Source organism: Rhineura floridana, chromosome 20 (genome assembly GCF_030035675.1).
Source record: "Rhineura floridana isolate rRhiFlo1 chromosome 20, rRhiFlo1.hap2, whole genome shotgun sequence".
In the NCBI taxonomy this organism is placed as follows: Eukaryota; Metazoa; Chordata; class Lepidosauria; order Squamata; family Rhineuridae; genus Rhineura; species Rhineura floridana.
The window spans coordinates 21,825,203-21,846,445 of NC_084499.1; the positions used below are offsets into that span (position 1 = coordinate 21,825,203).

Consider the following 21,243-nt stretch of genomic DNA (forward strand, 5'->3'; position numbering starts at 1 on the left):
AAAGGGTGCTCAGATTCTTGCACCCTTCTGTGTGATGCCTCATTTCCCCAGCAGGGGGTGGTAGCGTAGCTGAAAATAAAACAAGGCTGGTGGAGGCATCTGTTTTGAATGGATTCATGGATGGAATTTGACACAATCAAGCTTTTGCCCTGCAGTGGACTGCCTCTTGCACAGGGTGCCCACTTACACCTCAGTTGTTTGTGCAACGTCTGTTCAAAAACCATCACCCCAACTAATTATATGCAAAACTGTACCCAAGGGGGTGCAAACTTTTCTGACATGGTGGATCAGAATCTCTCCCCCTCCCCACCCGTCACAGGGCCACACACGTGTCCAATTGCACCAGCACATTCCCTGCAGGCACCAAACAGGCTTGAACTCTCAGTCCTGCGTTCTAGCAGTGCATATAAAAGGGCCAAGCCCTCTGCAGTACTATATTTCTGCAGCATAATTTTATATGTAATGGAGTGACAGATATTTTAAAAGGACGAAATAATACTTCAAGGAGCTCTTACCATTGAGCATGCCCATTCTGCTGCTCAGCATAGGGTGCAATGAGAAATCAGTTCATCCAGGGCAGCCAGAAGTCCCAAGAGCCAGTTTGGTTTTAGGATCATCTACCAGAAGGAATGATTGACTTCCCCCTGGGGATTGGACATGCACCTGGAGAGCTCCCCATCCCCAAATGCAGCATGGGCCAAATCAGACTTTTCCCTACAGCTTCAGTTTTTCTTTCAGAGGTGGACAAGAGCCAGCCAGATCCAGAAGGCTGTTGAAATAAAACTCCAAAAATCTTCTTGGATCACAAAATGTTTAATAAACACCCCACCTCTCCTGATATCTATGTATGAACATTTGGCAGCTCTTTGATTTTTAGAGGGAAAGTACCATGTAGACAGAGCCCCCCCAACCAAATCACATCATTAAACACTTGTCTTTTAAAAAAAATAAATTAGCTAGTACATTCAAGTACATGGGCAGAGCTCTTCCTCCAAGCAGGCTGCTGATTCCAGTCCATTTAGTTCACTGCTGGCTGGGACAGGGGTGGCTCTTCCCTTCACTGTACCAGGTCCAAGCTTGCTTGTCACACTAAGAGACAGGCCGATGTTCTCCAGATGGGCCTTCTGCTTGGAAAGGTGGATCTACAGAGGATGGCACCTCCTTGCTATTGTACCGACTTAAAAAGAGGTCAGCAGCAGTCCATAAACAGCAGAGGACAGCCAAGCGTGCGCAAGAGGAGTGGAAGAGCAGCTGCTTGCGGTAGGGCAGGACTAGGGGACAGCTGTGCCCATCCAGATGGGGCTGGACTGCAGCTCCCGTCATCCCTGCCATCCGACAGCATCCAGAGGCCTGTGTGGAGGGTAGCATCCAGCTAACACGTCCAGTCAGTGCAAGGGCTTCCGCTTTTGCAATGGGACTCCCAAAATCTGCTCTGGAGGGTAGGGATACAGATTTGGGGGAGAAGAACAGAGGAGACGGGGGAGTCCGGTTGTAAAAGTGGAGCTCCTTGGTGTAGACAGGACCATGGTGACTTAGCACTACTTTGCGCATACCCCACAGGTCCCATATCCCATGTTATGACAGAAGCAAGCAGACAGCTGGCCGTTCTTCAGGACCAAGGGAAAACTAACATCGCACTTTTTTCCTTTTTACACAACTGTAGGACCCCCCCTTCTTCCCCCTCAGCCCCTGGTGTGGGATGGCAACGGTGGCAGGAGGAGGTGAGGTGAGGCACAAGGAGGGAGGCCCCTTCCTCTTCCTCCACCGGCATCGGGTCCCTGCTCCTGCGGTGGTCGTTCGGAGGCTGCCTCAGACGCAGCCCCACTGCCGAGAGGACAGCATCCTTATCCAGCCTGCCTCAGCGCAGGGCTCTTAGCTAAAAGGGGCTCCTCCTCTCCAGTGGGGTCTGACCCTGTTGAGGAAAGTCTGGTGTTTCTTTTGACAACGCTCCAGCTGCATAGATAAGATACTTGGGAAGCCACAGGAGGATGTGAAGTGTCACCAGCACGGCCCGTTTCCACCTAGGACAGAGTTCCTGTTCCTCCCAAAACTAGAGGCAGGCAGGAATTCCACCGGAGCCTTAGAAACGTGGACACTGCTGGCTTCAGAATTCCCCAACGGCACAGGAACTTGCTGTCGCAGCTGCTCCTTGATTAAGTCCTTGCCAGGCCAGAGGCCTTCCAAATGGGAAGCCAGTAGGTGGGCTACGAGGAAACACCTCCAAAAATACCAACACCATGATTAAAAACAAGAAAGAGCCTTATGGCACCTTAAAAAGAGTTTTCTTTCCTCTGTGCCAAAAGACCGACACCGCCTACTACAGTGCAAATGATTAAGAGAGATCATTGGCTGCTTACATGAACATTTTAATGGAAAAAAATCCCTTAACTAGCAAGTAAATAGAGGAATGTCATGTGCAACTTGCTGCCTGAGGAAAGCGTTGCAAGCTTCTAGCCCTCATTAATAACTGCTAAGGTCTCCCTGGGCCAGTAGCGACTGTCCTTGATGCCCCTCCCCCCTCCCCACAGCCACCAGACTGCACTTGAGAATAAAGCAAGCCCACTGAGCTTTGTTATGCAAAATGGGGTTATCTGCATATACATTTGCTGATTATTGTCTTTGATTCAGAATGCAAAACTGGGCGTTAGCTTGGCACAGACATAGATTCAAAGGGGCAGAGGAGCCTTTACCAACAGGGAGACCCTCCAGCTGTTCTGGACTCCCACCAGCCCAACTTGCACAGCTGCAGAACACCCCTAGGGCTGATGGGAGCTGCACTCCAGCCCAGCAGCATCTGGAGGGCACCAGATTAGCAAAGGCTTGGGGGGGAGGGGTAGAGGCACAGACTGGTCTGAGTGAGAGCAGCAGTAGCAGCAGCAGCAGCCGCCGCCTTGGGTCCTTCCCACGCCTGCAACCAAAAACGTCTCTTCTAGTTTTGGGGGTGCAGGTCCTTTGCTTGCCTGCCTGAGGCCCAGGTGGGTCCACCTTAACCCAGCGTTTTGCTCCCAGTGCCTCTGGGCGCTCTCTGCCCTGTTTGCCTCCAATACCTGCCAGAGGTAGACTGCCCTTGATGGTGGAGGCACTACTTTTAGCTTTTCGGCCCTCGACAGACTGATGCTCCAGACATCCTCCTCCTCCCCCCGCCCCCAGTATCAAAAGTAATGGCCACCTCCAATGGATGGGCCTCCCTTGCAACATTGCCGCCCTTAGCATTGCTCCTCTCGAACCTGGTTGGCTGAAGTTCATTGCTGGCTCAACTAACCCGCAAAGGCTTTGTCCTGTCGGTCAGAGGAGCCACCTCCGCAACAGAGCCCACCCCGGCCCATTGTCCCCTCTGCCGCCCCCTTCCCTCCCTTTTCCATCAGGGCAAAGGGGTGCAGATGGGAGGCCAGTCTGGGGAGCGCTGGCAGCCGGGAGGCGCTCCAAGCCCCACCCTCTCCCCCCAGGACCCTGCACGGCCCCTTAGCTGAAGCTGGGCCTCTGCTGGGCCTCTGGCTGTGGCTCCTCAGCCGCCGCCTCCTCCTTCTCCTCCTCCTCTTCTTCCTCGGCTGAGGCCAGGTCCACCCTCTGCTCATTCATGCGCTTGGCCTGGACCCGTTGGATGAGGCTGAAGAAGTCCTCGTCTGGCACGGTGGGGCCGTGGGGGACTGAGTCGGGGGGGGCGCACCGCTGCTCGTCAATGCGGGATGACTAGAGAGGGGCAAAAGTCAACAGATGCCGTTGATGCTGCTCCCCAAGGAGGAGGCCCCCAGGAAAGGTGTCCACTTTCAGGCAAGACTGCCGAGGGGAACGCGTTTGCACCATGTGGTGCAGCGGCTGGACAGCCCCTAAGGAGCTTGTTCCCAAATGCCTTGGATAGCTGGATCCCTGCACTGAGCAGGGGGCGGGACTCAATGGCCTTAACGTCCTCTTCCAACTCTACTCTTCTATGATTTGAGCCCTCTGAATGTCCCACCAGCACAGGGAGAAGCATCCCCAGGGCTTCACATTAAAATATAAAGGAATGGAGCAAAAGATGGGTCCCAGAAACCCCCCCAAAACCTGCAGCACCTCCCAGGAAGTCCCAAGCATTTCACCGGAGATGGTGCTTGGGGTATCCCAAGAGGTTCACACCGGGACTGGGAAAGCGCCGAGCATCCTGAACGTACCTGGCATTTCATGAGCATGTTGAAGAACTCGTCGCCTGGCTCCTGCATGTCACCCTCCATGTGAAGGTGGCTCAAGTTGTTGTGCGTGATGCGGAGGCCAGGCAGATTCCCCACGCTGGCCCGCTGGTCATCGAGCCGCCGGCTCTGGGAACTGGCAATAAGGTCGAAGAGCTCCTCGGTCTGCGGGGAGGCCATTGACGAGGACTGGGCTGCCACGGGGAGGGGACAGGAAGAGGCAAAAGCAGTTATGATCATGCCAACCCCGGGGAGGGGAGATGAGATGTCAGGGGTGGGGGAGGGATCCAGAGACCCAGGCCTTTTCGGCTCAGGTCCAGATTGCCTGCCTCCCTTCCCCCACCCTTGTGAAGTTTTTTTAAAACGTTGCCTACAGGGTGACTGGGCATATTGGAAAGCAGAGCACTTACGAGACCCCAACCATTGACCACATTAATTTGCCCAGAATGAGGGCGCTTAAAGCCAAAGATGCACAGAGAACTCTGCATTGCCCTTGGTGAGTGAGTGTGTGTTGAGAGAGAGAGACAGAAAGAGGTAGTGTTCAGCAGGACCTGTTTTAGCTGTAATATGTCCAAACATAGCAGGTCTTGCCAACAGAGTTTGAGTGGAGGGCCAAATCCATATACAGCGCACTGAGCCCAGCAGAGTAAAGTCAGATCTTCCCCTCTGAAAGCCAGCCTACATTTGCATCACTGGCCTGTGTCCTGGGTCTTCTGAGGCCCCCAGCAACGCCCATGGCCCAGCAACTTTAAAACGCGCAATTACCTTGCAGAATTGACTGCTGTAAGATCTGGTGATGTCTGCTTGCTGGGTTAGATGTGTGCTTTTTTTTTTTACTTAAAGGTTAGATCAATCTCTACAGGCTGGGTCTGTATTAGCCACAATAGTTAATGCTCATTCATGGCCCACCTCTGAGAACGGGGTGCTGGAAGCAAAGAACTGGGGAGGCTGCCACTTGCCCCAGTGCCTTGCTGGTGACAGGCTCTCTAGAAGGGTCTGCTAAGTCGCCCCTGGAAAAAAGAGACCTATGCTTTTGCGGGGCATGGGTCTTGCGGAGGAGGCGAAAGAGACTGATCCAAATCCTTCAGAAAAATAAGTGGTACTCTTTGCTCCCATGCAGTCTTGTGGGACTGGTGAATGTGGTCGGCCTGGCTCGCCGGGAAATCGCCGTTCCAGGCTGTTTTATGTTGAAGGGTATTGGAGTCCGGAACGGGTAGCGGGATGTGGATTTTGGGGGAGGTTGGGGGCTTACGGCGTGCCCCGCATTCCGTCGTGTGGGACTGGTGAATTTGGTGGGCCTGGCTCGCTGGGAAGTCGCCGTTCTGGGCTGTTTTACGTTGAAGAGTATTAGAGCCCGGAACGGGAAGCGGGACGTGGTTTTCGGGGGCAGTTGGGGCCTTACGGCGTGCCCCGCGTTCCGTCGTGTGGGACTGGTGAATTTGGTGGGACTGGCTCGCCGGGAAGTCACCGTTCTGGGCTGTTTTACGTTGAAGAGTATTAGAGCCCGGAACGGGAAGCGGGACGTGGTTTTCAGGGGCAGTTGGGGCCTTACGGCGTGCCCCGCGTTCCGTCGTGTGGGACTGGTGAATTTGGTGGGACTGGCTCGCCGGGAAGTCACCGTTCTGGGCTGTTTTACATTGAAGAGTATTAGAGCACGGAACGGGTAGCGGGATGTGGTTTTCGGGAGCAGTTGGGGCCTTATGGCGTGCCCCGTGTTCCGTCGTGTGGGACTGGTGAGTTTGGTGGGACTGGTGAGTTTGGTGGGCCTGGCTCGCTGGGAAGTCGCCGTTCCGGGCTGTTTTACGTTGAAGAGTATTAGAGCCCGGAACGGGAAGCGGGACGTGGTTTTCGGGGGCAGTTGGGGCCTTACGGCGTGCTCCACATTCTGTTGTGTGGGACTGGTGAATTTGGTGGGACTGGCTTGCCGGAAACTCGCTGTTCTGGGCTGTTTTACGTTGAAGAGTATTAGAGCCCGGAACGGGTAGCGGGACTTAATTTTCGTGGGCGGTTGGGCCTTATGCCGTGCCTCCCGTGCCGTTGTGTGGGACTGGTGAATTTGGTGGGCCTGGCTCGCCGGGAAGTCGCGTTTTGGGCTGTTTTACGTTGAAGAGTATTAGAGCCCAGAACGGGTAGCGGGACGTGGTTTTCGGGGGCGGTGGGGCCTTACGGCGTACCTTGCGTTCCATCGTGTGGGACTGGTGAATTCGGTGGGCCTGGCTCGCCGGGAAGTCGCCGTTCCGGGCTGTTTTACGGTGAAGAGTATTAGAGCCCGGAACGGGTAGCGGGATGTGGTTTTCAGGGGCGGTTGGGGCCTTACGGCATGCCCCGCGTTCCGTCGTGTGGGACTGGTGAATTTGGTGGGACTGGCTCGCTGGGAAGTCACCGTTCTGGGTTGTTTTACGTTGACGAGTATTAGAGCCCGGAACGGGTAGCGGGATGTGGTTTTTGGGGGCGGTTGGGGCCATACGGCGTGCCCCGCATTCCGTCGTGTGCGACTGGTGAATTTGGTGGGCCTGGCTCACCGGGAAGTCACCGTTCCGGGCTGTTTTACGTTGAAGAGTGTTAGAGCCCGGAACGGTTAGCGTGACATGGTTTTCGTGGGCGGTTGGGGCCTTACGGCGTGCCCCGTGTTCCGTCGTGTGGGACTGGTCAATATGGTGGCCTGGCTCACCAGGAAGTCGCTGTTCCGGGCTGTTTTATGTTGAAGAGTATTAGAGCCCAGAATGGGTAGCGGGACGTGGTTTTTGGGGTAGGTTGGGGCCTTACGGCATGCCCCGCGTTACATCGTGTGGGACTGGTGAATTTGGTGGGCCTGGCTCACTGGGAAGTCGCCGTTCTGGGCTGTTTTACGTTGAAGAGTATTATAGCCTGGAACGGGTAGCGGGACGTGGTTTTCGGGGGCAGTGGGGCCTTACGGCATGCCTCGTGTTCCATCGTGTGGGACTGGTGAATTTGGTGGGCCTGGCTCACCGGGAAGTCGCCATTCCGGACAGTTTCACGTTGAAGAGTATTAGAGCCCGGAACGGGTAGCGGGATGTGGTTTTCAGGGGCGGTTAGGGCCTTACGCCGTGCCTCCCATGCCGTCGTGTGGGACTGGTGAATTTGGTGGGCCTGGCTCGCTGGGAAGTCGCTGTTCCGGGCTGTTTTACGTTGATGAGTATTAGAGCCCAGAATGGGTAGCGGGACGTGGTTTTCGGGGGCAGTTGGGGCCTTACGGCATGCTCCGCGTTACATCGTGTGGGACTGGAGAATTTGGTGGGCCTGGCTCGCCAGGAAGTCGCCGTTCTGGGCTGTTTTACGTTGAAGAGTGTTAGAGCCCGGAACGGTTAGCGTGACATGGTTTTCGTGGGCGGTTGGGGCCTTACGGCGTGCCCCGTGTTCCGTCGTGTGGGACTGGTGAATTTGGTGGGCCTGGCTCACCGGGAAGTCGCCGTTCCATGCTGTTTTACGTTGAAGAGTATTAGACCCTGGAACGGGCAGCAGGACGTAGTTTTCGGGGGCGGTGGGGCCTTACATCGTGCCTCACGTTCCATTGTGTGGGACTGGTGAATTTGGTGGGCCTGGCTCACCGGGAAGTCGCCGTTCCGGGCTGTTTTACGTTAAAGAGTATAAGAGCCCGGAACGGGTAGCAGGACGTGGTTTTCGGGGGCGGTTGCGGCCTTACAGTATGCCCCGCATTCCGTCGTGTGGGACTGGTGAATTTGGTGGGACTGGCTCGCCGGAAAGTTGCCGTTCTGGGCTGTTTTACGGTGAAGAGTATTAGAGCCCGGAACGGGTAGCGGGACATGGTTTTTAGGAGCAATTGGGGCCGTACGGCGTGCCCCGCATTCCATCGTGTGGGACTGGTCAATATGTTGGCCTGGCTCACCGGGAAGTCGCCGTTCCGGGCTGTTTTACGTTGAAGACTATTAGAGCCTGGAACGGGTAGCGGGATCTGGTTTTCGGGAGTGGTGGGGTCTTACGGCGTGCCCCGCATTCCGTCGTGTGAGATTGGTGAATTTGGTGGGCCTGGCTCGCCGGGAAGTCACCATTCCGGGCTGTTCTACGTTGAAGAGTATTAGAGCCCGGAAGGGGTAGCGGGATGTGGTTTTCCGGGGCGGTTAGGGCCTTACGCCGTGCCTCCCATGTCGTCGTGTGGGATTGGTGAATTTGGTAGGCCTGGCTCACCGGGAAGTTGCCGTTCCGGGCTGTTTTACGTTGAAGAGTATTAGAGCCCGGAACGGGTAGCGGGACGTGGTTTTCGGGGGCGGTGGGGCCTTACGGCGTGCCTCGCGTTCCATCGTGTGGGACTGGTGAATTTGATGGGCCTGGCTCACCGGGAGGTCGCCATTCCGGACAGTTTCACGCTGAAGAGTATTAGAGGCTGGAACGGGTAGTGGGATGTGGTTTTCAGGGGCGGTTAGGGCCTTATGCCATGCCTCCCATGCCGTCGTGTGGGACTGGTGAATTTGGTGGGCCTGGCTTGCCGGGAAGTCGCCGTTCCGGGCTGTTTTACGGTGAAGAGTATTAGAGCCCGGAACGGGCAGCGGGACGTTGTTTTTGGGGGCGGTTGGGGCCTTACGTCGTGCCCCGCCTTCCGTCTTGTGGGTCTGGTGAATTTGGTGGGCCTGGCTCGCCGGGAAGTCGCTATTCACGGCTGTTTTATGTTGAAGAGTATTAGAGCCCGGAACGGGTAGCGGGATGTGGTTTTTGGGGGCGGTTGGGGCCTTACGGTGTGCCCCGCGTTCCATTGTGTGGGACTGGTGAATTTGGTGGGCCTGGCTCGCCGGGAAGTCGCTGTTCCGGGCTGTTTTACGTTGATGAGTATTAGAGCCCGGAACGGGTAGCGTGACGTGGTTTTTGGGGGCGGTGGGGCCTTATGGCGTCCCTCGCCTTCCATCGTGTGGGACTGGTGAATTTGGTGGGCCTGGTTCACCGGGAAGTCACCATTCTAGACTGTTTTACGTTGAAGAGTATTAGAGCCCAGAATGGGTAGCGGGACGTGGTTTTCGGGGGCAGTTGGGGCCTTACGGCATGCCCTGCGTTACATCGTGTGGGACTGGAGAATTTGGTGGGCCTGGCTCGCCGGGAAGTCGCCGTTCTGGGCTGTTTTACGTTGAAGAGTGTTAGAGCCCGGAACGGTTAGCGGGACATGGTTTTCGCGGGCGGTTGGGGCCTTACGGTGTGCCCCGCGTTCCGTCGTGTGGGACTGGTGAATTTGGTGGGCCTGGCTCGCCGGGAAGTCGCCGTTCCATGCTGTTTTAAGTTGAAGAGTATTAGAGCCAGGAACGGGCAGCAGGATGTGGTTTTCGGGGGCGGTGGGGCCTTACGGCGTGCCTCACGTTCCGTCGTGTGGGTCTGGTGAATTTGGTGGGCCTGGCTCGCCGGGAAGTCGCCGTTCCATGCTGTTTTAAGTTGAAGAGTATTAGAGCCTGGAACGGGCAGCAGGACGTGGTTTTCGGGGGCGGTGGGGCCTTACGGCGTGCCTCACGTTCCGTCGTGTGGGTCTGGTGAATTTGGTGGGCCTGGCTCGCCGGGAAGTCGCAGTTCCATGCTGTTTTAAGTTGAAGAGTATTAGAGCCTGGAACGGGCAGCAGGACGTGGTTTTCGGGGGCGGTGGGGCCTTACGGCGTGCCTCACGTTCCATCGTGTGGGACTGGTGAATTTGGTGGGCCTGGCTCACCGGGAAGTCGCCGTTCCGGGCTGTTTTACATTAAAGAGTATAAGAGCCCGGAACGGGTAGCAGGACGTGGTTTTCGGGGGCGGTTGCGGCCTTACGGTATGCCCCGCATTCCATCGTGTGGGACTGGTAAATTTGGTGGGACTGGCTCGCCGGAAAGTCGCCGTTCTTGGCTGTTTTACGTTGAAGAGTATTAGAGCCCAGAACGGGTAGCGGGACGTGGTTTTCGTAGGCGGTTGGGGCCTTATGCCGTGCATCCCGTGCCGTCGTGTGGGACTGGTGAATTTGGTGGGCCTGGCTCGCCGGGAAGTCGCCGTTCCGGGCTGTTTTACGTTGAAGAATATTAGAGCCCAGAACGGGTAGCGGGATGTGGTTTTCAGGGGCAGTGGGGCCTTACGGCGTGCCTCGCGTTCCATCGTGTGGGACTGGTGAATTTGGTGGGCCTGGCTCGCCGGGAAGTCGCCGTTCCGGGCTGTTTTACGTTGAAGAGTATTAGAGCCTGGAACGGGTAGTGGGATGTGGTTTTTGGGAGCGGTTTGGGCCTTACGGCGTGCCCCACATTCCATCGTGTGGGACTGGTGAATGTGGTGGGTCTGGCTCGCCGGGAAGTCGCCGTTCCAGGCTGTTATCTGTTGAAGAGTATTAGAGCCCGGAACGGGTAGCGGGATGTGGTTTTCGGGGGCGGTTGGGGCCTTACGGCGTGTGCCGCATTCCATCGTTTGGGACTTGTGAATTTGGTGGGCCTGGCTCGCCGGGAAGTCGCCGTTCCATGCTGTTTTAAGTTGAAGAGTATTAGAGCCTGGAACGGGCAGCGGGACGTGGTTTTCGGGGGCGGTGGGGCCTTACGGCGTGCCTCACGTTCCATCGTGTGGGTCTGGTGAATTTGGTGGGCCTGGCTCGCCGGGAAGTTGCCGTTCCATGCTGTTTTAAGTGGAAGAGTATTAGAGCCTGGAACGGGCAGCAGGACGTGGTTTTCGGGGGCGTTGGGGCCTTACGGCGTGCCTCACGTTCCATCGTGTGGGACTGGTGAATTTGGTGGGCCTGGCTCACCGGGAAGTCGCCGTTCCGGGCTGTTTTACGTTAAAGAGTATAAGAGCCCGGAACGGGTAGCAGGACGTGCTTTTCGGGGGCGGTTGCGGCCTTACGGTATGCCCCGCATTCCGTCGTGTGGGTCTGGTGAATTTGGTGGGCAAGGCTCGCCGGGCAGTCGCTATTCACGGCTGTTTTACGTTGAAGAATATTAGAGCCCGGAACGGGTAGAGGGATGTGGTTTTCGGGGGCGGTTGGGGCCTTACGGCGTGCGCCGCGTTCCATCGTGTGGGACTGGTGAATTTGGTGGGCCTGGCTCGCTGGGAAGTCGCAGTTCCGGGCTGTTTTACGTTGATGAGTATTAGAGCCCGGAACGGGTAGCGTGACGTGGTTTTCGGGGGTGGTGGGGCCTTACGGCGGGCCTCGCCTTCCATCGTGTGGGACTGGTGAATTTGGTGGGCCTGGCTCGCCGGGAAGTCACCATTCTAGACTGTTTTACGTTGAAGAGTATTAGAGCCCAGAATGGGTAGCGGGACGTGGTTTTCGGGGGCAGTTGGGGCCTTACGGCATGCTCCGCGTTACATCGTGTGGGACTGGAGAATTTGGTGGGCCTGCCTCGCCAGGAAGTCGCCGTTCTGGGCTGTTTTACGTTGAAGAGTGTTAGAGCCCGGAACGGTTAGCGGGACATGGTTTTTGGGGGCGGTGGGGCCTTATGGCGTCCCTCGCCTTCCATCGTGTGGGACTGGTGAATTTGGTGGGCCTGGTTCACCGGGAAGTCACCATTCTAGACTGTTTTACGTTGAAGAGTATTAGAGCCCAGAATGGGTAGCGTGACATGGTTTTCGTGGGCGGTTGGGGCCTTACGGCGTGCCCCGTGTTCCGTCGTGTGGGACTGGTGAATTTGGTGGGCCTGCCTCGCCAGGAAGTCGCCGTTCTGGGCTGTTTTACGTTGAAGAGTGTTAGAGCCCGGAACGGTTAGCGTGACATGGTTTTCGGGGGCAGTGGGGCCTTACGGCGTGCCTCGCGTTCCATCGTGTGGGACTGGTGAATTTGGTGGGCCTGGCTCGCCGGGAAGTCGCCGTTCCGGGCTGTTTTACGTTGAAGAGTATTAGAGCCTGGAACGGGTAGTGGGATGTGGTTTTTGGGAGCGGTTCGGGCCTTACGGCGTGCCCCACATTCCATCATGTGGGACTGGTGAATGTGGTGGGTCTGGCTCGCCGGGAAGTCGCCGTTCCAGGCTGTTATCTGTTGAAGAGTATTAGAGCCCGGAACGGGTAGCGGGATGTGCTTTTTGGGGGCGGTTGGGGCCTTACGGCGTGTGCCGCATTCCATCGTGTGGGACTTGTGAATTTGGTGGGCCTGGCTCGCCGGGAAGTCGCCGTTCCATGCTGTTTTAAGTTGAAGAGTATTAGAGCCTGGAACGGGCAGCAGGACGTGGTTTTCGGGGGCGGTGGGGCCTTACGGCGTGCCTCACGTTCTGTCGTGTGGGTCTGGTGAATTTGGTGGGCCTGGCTCGCCGGGAAGTCGCCGTTCCATGCTGTTTTAAGTTGAAGAGTATTAGAGCCTGGAACGGGCAGCAGGACGTGGTTTTCGGGGGCGGTGGGGCCTTACGGCGTGCCTCACGTTCCATCGTGTGGGACTGGTGAGTTTGGTGGGCCTGGCTCACCGGGAAGTCGCCGTTCCGGGCTGTTTTACGTTAAAGAGTATAAGAGCCCGGAACGGGTAGCAGGACGTGGTTTTCGGGGGCGGTTGCGGCCTTACGGTATGCCCCGCATTCCGTCGTGTGGGGCTGGTGAATTTTGTGGGACTGGCTCGCCGGAAAGTCGCCGTTCTGGGCTGTTTTACGTTGAAGAGTATTAGAGCCCGGAACGGGTAGCGGGACGTGGTTTTCGTGGGCGGTTGGGGCCTTACGCCGTGCATCCCGTGCCGTCGTGTGGGACTGGTGAATTTGGTGGGCCTGGCTCGCTGGGAAGTCGCTGTTCCGGGCTGTTTTACGTTGATGAGTATTAGAGCCCGGAACGGGTAGCGTGACGTGGTTTTTGGGGGCGGTGGGGCCTTATGGCGTCCCTCGCCTTCCATCGTGTGGGACTGGTGAATTTGGTGGGCCTGGTTCACCGGGAAGTCACCATTCTAGACTGTTTTACGTTGAAGAGTATTAGAGCCCAGAATGGGTAGCGGGACGTGGTTTTCGGGGGCAGTTGGGGCCTTACGGCATGCCCTGCGTTACATCGTGTGGGACTGGAGAATTTGGTGGGCCTGGCTCGCCGGGAAGTCGCCGTTCTGGGCTGTTTTACGTTGAAGAGTATTAGAGCCTGGAACGGGCAGCGGGACATGGTTTTCGGGGGCGGTGGGGCCTTACGGCGTGCCTCACGTTCCATCGTGTGGGACTGGTGAATTTGGTGGGCCTGGCTCACCGGGAAGTCGCCGTTCCGGGCTGTTTTACGTTAAAGAGTATAAGAGCCCGGAACGGGTAGCAGGACGTGGTTTTCGGGGGCGGTTGCGGCCTTACGGTATGCCCCGCATTCCGTCGCGTGGGACTGGTGAATTTGGTGGGTCTGGCTCGCTGGAAAGTCGCCGTTCTGGGCTGTTTTACGTTGAAGAGTATTAGAGCCCGGAACGGGTAGCGGGATGTGGTTTTCGTGGGCGGTTGGGGCCTTACGCCGTGCATCCCGTGCCGTCGTGTGGGACTGGTGAATTTGGTGGGCCTGGCTCGCCGGGAAGTCGCCGTTCCGGGCTGTTTTACGTTGAAGAATATTAGAGCCCGGAACAGGTAGCGGGATGTGGTTTTCGGGGGCAGTGGGGCCTTACGGCGTGCCTCGCGTTCCATCCTGTGGGACAGGTGAATTTGGTGGGCCTGGCTCGCCGGGAAGTCGCCGTTCCGGGCTGTTTTACGTTGAAGAGTATTAGCACCTGGAACGGGTAGTGGGATGTGGTTTTTCGGAGCGGTTCGGGCCTTACGGCGTGCCCCACATTCCATCGTGTGGGACTGGTGAATGTGATGGGTCTGGCTCGCCGGGAAGTCGCCGTTCCAGGCTGTTATCTGTTGAAGAGTATTAGAGCCCGGAACGGGTAGCGGGATGTGGTTTTTGGGGGCGGTTGGGGCCTTACGGCGTGTGCCGCATTCCATCGTGTGGGACTTGTGAATTTGGTGGGCCTGGCTCGCCGGGAAGTCGCCGTTCCATGCTGTTTTAAGTTGAAGAGTATTAGAGCCTGGAACAGGCAGCAGGACGTGGTTTTCGGGGGCGGTGGGCCCTTACGGCGTGCCTCACGTTCCGTCGTGTGGGTCTGGTGAATTTGGTGGGCCTGGCTCGCCGGGAAGTCGCCGTTCCATGCTGTTTTAAGTTGAAGAGTATTAGAGCCTGGAACGGGCAGCAGGACGTGGTTTTCGGGGGCGGTGGGGCCTTACGGCGTGCCTCACGTTCCATCGTGTGGGACTGGTGAGTTTGGTGGGCCTGGCTCACCGGGAAGTCGCCGTTCCGGGCTGTTTTACGTTAAAGAGTATAAGAGCCCGGAACGGGTAGCAGGACGTGGTTTTCGGGGGCGGTTGGGGCCTTACGGTATGCCCCGCATTCCGTCGTGTGGGACTGGTGAATTTTGTGGGACTGGCTCGCCGGAAAGTCGCCGTTCTGGGCTGTTTTACGTTGAAGAGTATTAGAGCCCAGAATGGGTAGCGGGACGTGGTTTTCGGGGGCAGTTGGGGCCTTACGGCATGCCCTGCGTTACATCGTGTGGGACTGGAGAATTTGGTGGGCCTGGCTCGCCGGGAAGTCGCCGTTCTGGGCTGTTTTACGTTGAAGAGTGTTAGAGCCTGGAACGGGCAGCAGGACGTGGTTTTCGGGGGCGGTGGGGCCTTACGGCGTGCCTCACGTTCCGTCGTGTGGGTCTGGGGAATTTGGTGGGCCTGGCTCGCCAGGAAGTCGCCGTTCCATGCTGTTTTAAGTTGAAGAGTATTAGAGCCTGGAACGGGCAGCAGGACGTGGTTTTCGGGGACGGTGGGGCCTTACGGCGTGCCTCACGTTCCATCGTGTGGGACTGGTGAATTTGGTGGGCCTGGCTCACCGGGAAGTCGCCGTTCCGGGCTGTTTTACGTTAAAGAGTATAAGAGCCCGGAACGGGTAGCAGGACGTGGTTTTCGGGGGCGGTTGCGGCCTTACGGTATGCCCCGCATTCCGTCGTGTGGGACTGGTGAATTTGGTGGGACTGGCTCGCCGGAAAGTCGCCGTTCTGGGCTGTTTTACGTTGAAGAGTATTAGAGCCTGGAACGGGTAGCGGGACGTGGTTTTCGTGGGCGGTTGGGGCCTTACGCCGTGCATCCCGTGCCGTCGTGTGGGACTGGTGAATTTGGTGGGCCTGGCTCGCCGGGAAGTCGCCGTTCCATGCTGTTTTAAGTTGAAGAGTATTAGAGCCTGGAACGGGCAGCAGGACGTGGTTTTCGGGGGCGGTGGGGCCTTACGGCGTGCCTCACATTCCATCGTGTGGGACTGGTGAATTTGGTGGGCCTGGCTCACCGGGAAGTCGCCGTTCCGGGCTGTTTTACGTTAAAGATTATAAGAGCCCGGAACGGGTAGCAGGACGTGGTTTTCGGGGGCGGTTGCGGCCTTACGGTATGCCCCGCATTCCGTCGTGTGGGGCTGGTGAATTTTGTGGGACTGGCTCGCCGGAAAGTCGCCGTTCTGGGCTGTTTTACGTTGAAGAGTATTAGAGCCCGGAACGGGTAGCGGGACGTGGTTTTCGTGGGCGGTTGGGGCCTTACGCCGTGCATCCCGTGCCGTCGTGTGGGACTGGTGAATTTGGTGGGCCTGGCTCGCTGGGAAGTCGCTGTTCCGGGCTGTTTTACGTTGATGAGTATTAGAGCCCGGAACGGGTAGCGTGACGTGGTTTTTGGGGGCGGTGGGGCCTTATGGCGTCCCTCGCCTTCCATCGTGTGGGACTGGTGAATTTGGTGGGCCTGGTTCACCGGGAAGTCACCATTCTAGACTGTTTTACGTTGAAGAGTATTAGAGCCCAGAATGGGTAGCGGGACGTGGTTTTCGGGGGCAGTTGGGGCCTTACGGCATGCCCTGCGTTACATCGTGTGGGACTGGAGAATTTGGTGGGCCTGGCTCGCCGGGAAGTCGCCGTTCTGGGCTGTTTTACGTTGAAGAGTGTTAGAGCCCGGAACGGTTAGCGGGACATGGTTTTCGCGGGCGTTTGGGGCATTACGGCGTGCCTCGCGTTCCATCGTGTGGGACTGGTGAATTTGGTGGGCCTGGCTCGCCGGGAAGTCGCCGTTCCATGCTGTTTTAAGTTGAAGAGTATTAGAGCCTGGAACGGGCAGCAGGACGTGGTTTTCGGGGGCGGTGGGGCCTTACGGCGTGCCTCACGTTCCGTCGTGTGGGTCTGGTGAATTTGGTGGGCCTGGCTCGCCAGGAAGTCGCCGTTCCATGCTGTTTTAAGTTGAAGAGTATTAGAGCCTGGAACGGGCAGCAGGACGTGGTTTTCGGGGGCGGTGGGGCCTTACGGCGTGCCTCACGTTCCATCGTGTGGGACTGGTGAATTTGGTGGGCCTGGCTCACCGGGAAGTCGCCGTTCCGGGCTGTTTTACGTTAAAGAGTATAAGAGCCCGGAACGGGTAGCAGGACGTGGTTTTCGGGGGCGGTTGCGGCCTTACGGTATGCCCCGCATTCCGTCGCGTGGGACTGGTGAATTTGGTGGGACTGGCTCGCTGGAAAGTCGCCGTTCTGGGCTGTTTTACGTTGAAGAGTATTAGAGCCCGGAACGGGTAGCGGGATGTGGTTTTCGTGGGCGGTTGGGGCCTTACGCCGTGCATCCCGTGCCGTCGTGTGGGACTGGTGAATTTGGTGGGCCTGGCTCGCCGGGAAGTCGCCGTTCCGGGCTGTTTTACGTTGAAGAATATTAGAGCCCGGAACAGGTAGCGGGATGTGGTTTTCGGGGGCAGTGGGGCCTTACGGCGTGCCTCGCGTTCCATCCTGTGGGACAGGTGAATTTGGTGGGCCTGGCTCGCCGGGAAGTCGCCGTTCCGGGCTGTTTTACGTTGAAGAGTATTAGCACCTGGAACGGGTAGTGGGATGTGGTTTTTGGGAGCGGTTCGGGCCTTACGGCGTGCCCCACATTCCATCGTGTGGGACTGGTGAATGTGATGGGTCTGGCTCGCTGGGAAGTCACTGTTCCGGGCTGTTTTACGTTGAAGAGTATTAGAGCCCAGAATGGGTAGCGGGACGTGGTTTTCGGGGGCAGTTGGGGCCTTACGGCATGCCCTGCGTTACATCGTGTGGGACTGGAGAATTTGGTGGGCCTGGCTCGCCGGGAAGTCGCCGTTCTGGGCTGTTTTACGTTGAAGAGTGTTAGAGCCCGGAACGGTTAGCGGGACATGGTTTTCGCGGGCGGTTGGGGCCTTACGGCGTGCCCCGCGTTCCCTCGTGTGGGACTGGTGAATTTGGTGGGCCTGGCTCGCCGGGAAGTCGCCGTTCCATGCTGTTTTAAGTTGAAGAGTATTAGAGCCTGGAACGGGCAGCAGGACGTGGTTTTCGGGGGCGGTGGGGCCTTACGGCGTGCCTCGCGTTCCATCGTGTGGGACTGGTGAATTTGGTGGGCCTGGCTCGCCGGGAAGTCACCGTTTCGGGCTGTTTTACGTTGAAGAGTATTAGAGCCCGGAACGGGTAGTGGGACGTGGTTCTCAGGGGCGGTTCGGGCCTTACTCCGTGCCCCACATTCCGTCGTGTGGGACTGGTGAATGTGGTGGGCCTGGCTCGCCGGGAAGTCGCCGTTCCAGGCTGTTATCTGTTGAAGAGTATTAGAGCCCGGAACGGGTAGCGGGACGTGGATTTTGGGGGAGGTTGGGGCCTTACGGCGTGCCCCGCATTCCGTCGTGTGGGAGTGGTGAATTTGGTGGGCCTGGTTCGCCGGGAAGTCGCCGTTCTGGGCTGTTTTACGTTGAAGAGTATTAGAGCCCGGAACGTTTAGCGGGACTTGGTTTTCGGGGGTGTTTGGGGCCATACGGCATGCCTCCCTTGCCATCGTGTGGGACTGATGAATTTGGTGGGCCTGGCTCACCGGGAAGTCACCGTTCTGGGCTGTTTTACGTTGAAGAGTATTAGAGCCCGGAATGGGTAGCGGGACGTGGTTTTTGGGGGCGGTTGGGGCCTTACTTCGTGCCTCCAGTGCAGTCTTGTGGGACTGGTGAATTTGGTGGGCCTGGCTCGCCGGGAACTCGCCGTTCCGGGCTGTTTTACATTGAAGAGTATTAGAGCCCGGAACGGGTAGCGGGATGTGGTTTTCTGGGTCGGTTGGGGCCTTACGGCGTGCCCCGCCTTCCGTCTTGTGGGTCTGGTGAATTTGGTGGGCCTGGCTCGCCGGGAAGTCGCCATTCACGGCTGTTTTACGTTGAAGAGTATTAGAGCCTGGAATGGGTAGCGGGATGTGGTTTTGGGGGGCGGTTGGGGCCTTACAGCGTGCCCCACTTTTCATCGTGTGGGACTCGTGAATTTGGTGGGCCTGGCTCACAGGGAAGTCGCCGTTCCGGGCTGTTTTACGTAGAAGAGTATTAGAGCCCGGAACGGGTAGCGGGATGTGGTTTTCGGGGGCGGTTGGGGCCTTACGGCATGCCCCGCGTTCCGTTGTGTGGGACTTGTGAATTTAGTGGGCCTGGCTCACCGGGAAGTCGCCGTTCCGGGCTGTTTTATGTTGAAGAGTATTAGAGCCTGGAACGGGTAGCAGGATGTGGTTTTCGGGAGTGGTGGGGTCTTACGGCGTGCCCCGCATTCCGTCGTGTGGGACTGGTGAGCTTGGTGGGACTGGCTCACTGGGAAGTCGCCGTTCCGGGCTGTTTTACGTTGAAGAGTATTAGAGCCCGGAACGTTTAGCGGGACTTGGTTTTCGGGGGCGGTTGGGGCCATACGGCGTGCCTCCCTTGCCGTCGTGTGGGACTGGTGAATTTGGTGGGCCTGGCTCACCGGGAAGTCACCGTTCCGGGCTGTTTTACGTTGAAGAGTATTAGAGCCCGGAATGCGTAGCGGGACGTGGTTTTTGGGGGCGGTTGGGGCCTTACTCCGTGCCTCCAGTGCAGTCTTGTGGGACTGGTGAATTTGGTGGGCCCGGCTTGCCGGGAAGTCGCCGTTCCGGGCTGTCTTACGGTGAAGAGTATTAGAGCCCGGAACGGGCAGCGGGACGTGGTTTTCGGGGGCGGTTGGGGCCTTACGGCGTGCCCCGCTTTCCGTCGTGTTGGACTGGTGAATTTGGTGGGCCTGGCTTGCCGGGAAGTCGCCGTTCCGGGCTGTTTTACGTTGAAGAGTATTAGAGCCCGGAACGCGTAGCGGGATGTGGTTTTCGGGAGTTGTGGGGTCTTACGGCGTTCCCCGCATTCCGTCATGTGGGACTGGTGAGCTTGGTGGGCGTGGCTCACCGGGAAGTCGCCGTTCCGGGCTGTTTTATGTTGAAGAGTATTAGAGCCCGGAACGTTTAGCGGGACTTGGTTTTCGGGGGCGGTTGGGACCATACGGCGTGCCTCCTTTGCCGTCGTGTGGGACTGGTGAATTTGGTGGGCCTGGCTCACCGGGAAGTCACTGTTTTGGGCTGTTTTACGTTGAAGAGTATTAGAGCCCGGAATGGGTAGCGGGACGTGGTTTTTGGGGGCGGTTGGGGCCTTACGGCATGCCCCGCATTCCATCGTGTGGGACTGGTGAATGTGGTGGGCCTGGCTCGCCGGGAAGTCACCGTTCCAGGCTGTTTTATGTTGAAGAGTATTAGAGCCCTGAACGGGAAGCGGGACATGGATTTGGGGGGAGGTTGGGGCCTTACGGCGTGCCCCGCATTCCGTCGTGTGGGACTGGTGAATTTGGTGGGCCTGGCTCGCCGGGATGTCACCGTTCCAGGCTGTTTTACGTTGAAGAGTATTAGAGTCCGGAACGGGTAGCGGGACGTGGTTTTCGGGGGCATTTGGGGCCTGGTACGTGTTGGGTACGTCCTGGCCTTTGTGACACGCTTTGGCAGTGAACTCCGCAAGCTAGTTTTCCATCTGATGCTGGAAAGGCAGCAGCAGCAACTGCAGCCGCCCATCTCTCCGTGCTTCCAGCTGGGAGATATCTGTCCATCACTAGAAGCCAAGGACGGTTCCTGGGGACAAGCTGGCAGCAGGTCCCTTCTGTGCTCATGTTTTGCACAACAACATGAACACCCTGTGCATCCATAAGCCCAATCTCCTGTACCAAGCTGACAGAAATAGCAAAAAGGAAAAAAACAACAGAAGATTACAGGAAAAACTGCAGCTGAAGAAAAAGGCACAAGAACGTCTAGCCACTTAAAACAGCAGAGAATGTAGGGAGATAAGGAAGAGCCTGCAGCAGCTGGATCAGGCCCAAGGGGCCCATCTCGTCCAGGATCCTGCTCTCACAGTGGCCAACCAGATGCCCATTACGCACTCTCGTCACTGCCATTCCCAGCAACTGGCATGCAGAGGCCTTCTGCTTGTGACATGGGAAGGAGAACGCAGCCATCGTGGCTAGCAGCCACTGACAGCCCCATCCTCCATGAATCCGTCTAATCCTCTTCTAATGCCATCCAAATTGGTGGCCACCACTGCCTCCTGTGGGAGCAAATTCCATGGATCAGCTATGTGCTGCATGAAGAACTACTTTCTTTTGTCTGCCCTGAATCTTCCAACATGCAGCTTCATTGGATGTTTTGAGTTCTAGTGTTACAAGAGAGGGAGAAAAACTTCTCTGTTGGTTCCCCATCGGAAAGGGTGTGAGACAGGTGTATTTTATCACCCTATTTGTTTAATCTAAACGCGGAACATATCATATGGAAAGCGGGATTAGACCAAGATGAAGGAGGTGTGAAAACTGGAGGGAGAAATAGCAAATTTAAAATATGCAAACAATACCATACTCGTAGCAGAAACCAGTAATGATTTAAAACAAATGCTGTTGAAAGTTAAAAGAGGAAAGCACAAAAGCAGGACTACAGCTGAACGCCAAGAAGACCAGAGTAATGACAACAGAAGATTTATGTAACTTTAAAGTTGACAATGAGGACTTTGAACTTGTCAAGGATTAATTATCAATACCTTGGCACAGTCATTAACCAAAAGGGAGACAATAGTCAAGAAATCAGAAGGTGGCTAGGACTGGGGAGGGCAACTATGAGAGAACTAGAAAAGATCCTCAAATGCAAAGATGTATCACTGAACACTAAACTCAGGATCATTCAGACCAGGGTGTTCTCGATCTCTATGTATGGATGTGAAAGTTGAAAAAAGCAGGCAAGAGAAAAATCAACTCATTTGAAATGTGGTGTTGGAGGAGAGCTTTGCAGATACCATGGGCCGCAAAAAAGACAAATAATTGGGTGTTAGGACAAATTAAACCAGAACTATCACTAGAAGCAAAAATGATG

General features: G+C 56.9%; 1 protein-coding gene across 8 annotated transcripts in view; it reads right to left on the reverse strand.

Moving 5' to 3' along the window:
* Positions 1-804: 804 nt before the first annotated feature.
* Positions 805-21,243, reverse strand: part of GPSM1 (G protein signaling modulator 1) — an 84,360-nt gene continuing 63,921 nt past the window's right edge. For all 8 annotated transcript variants that reach the window (XM_061603662.1, XM_061603663.1, XM_061603659.1 and 5 more), the window contains exons 13-14: positions 4,149-4,357; positions 805-3,690 (exon numbers count right to left, since the gene is read on the reverse strand). In XM_061603662.1, the coding sequence (XP_061459646.1) occupies positions 3,463-3,690; positions 4,149-4,357 (437 nt within the window). In that variant the 3' untranslated portion in view covers positions 805-3,462. The remainder of the gene's footprint in view (positions 3,691-4,148; positions 4,358-21,243) is intronic.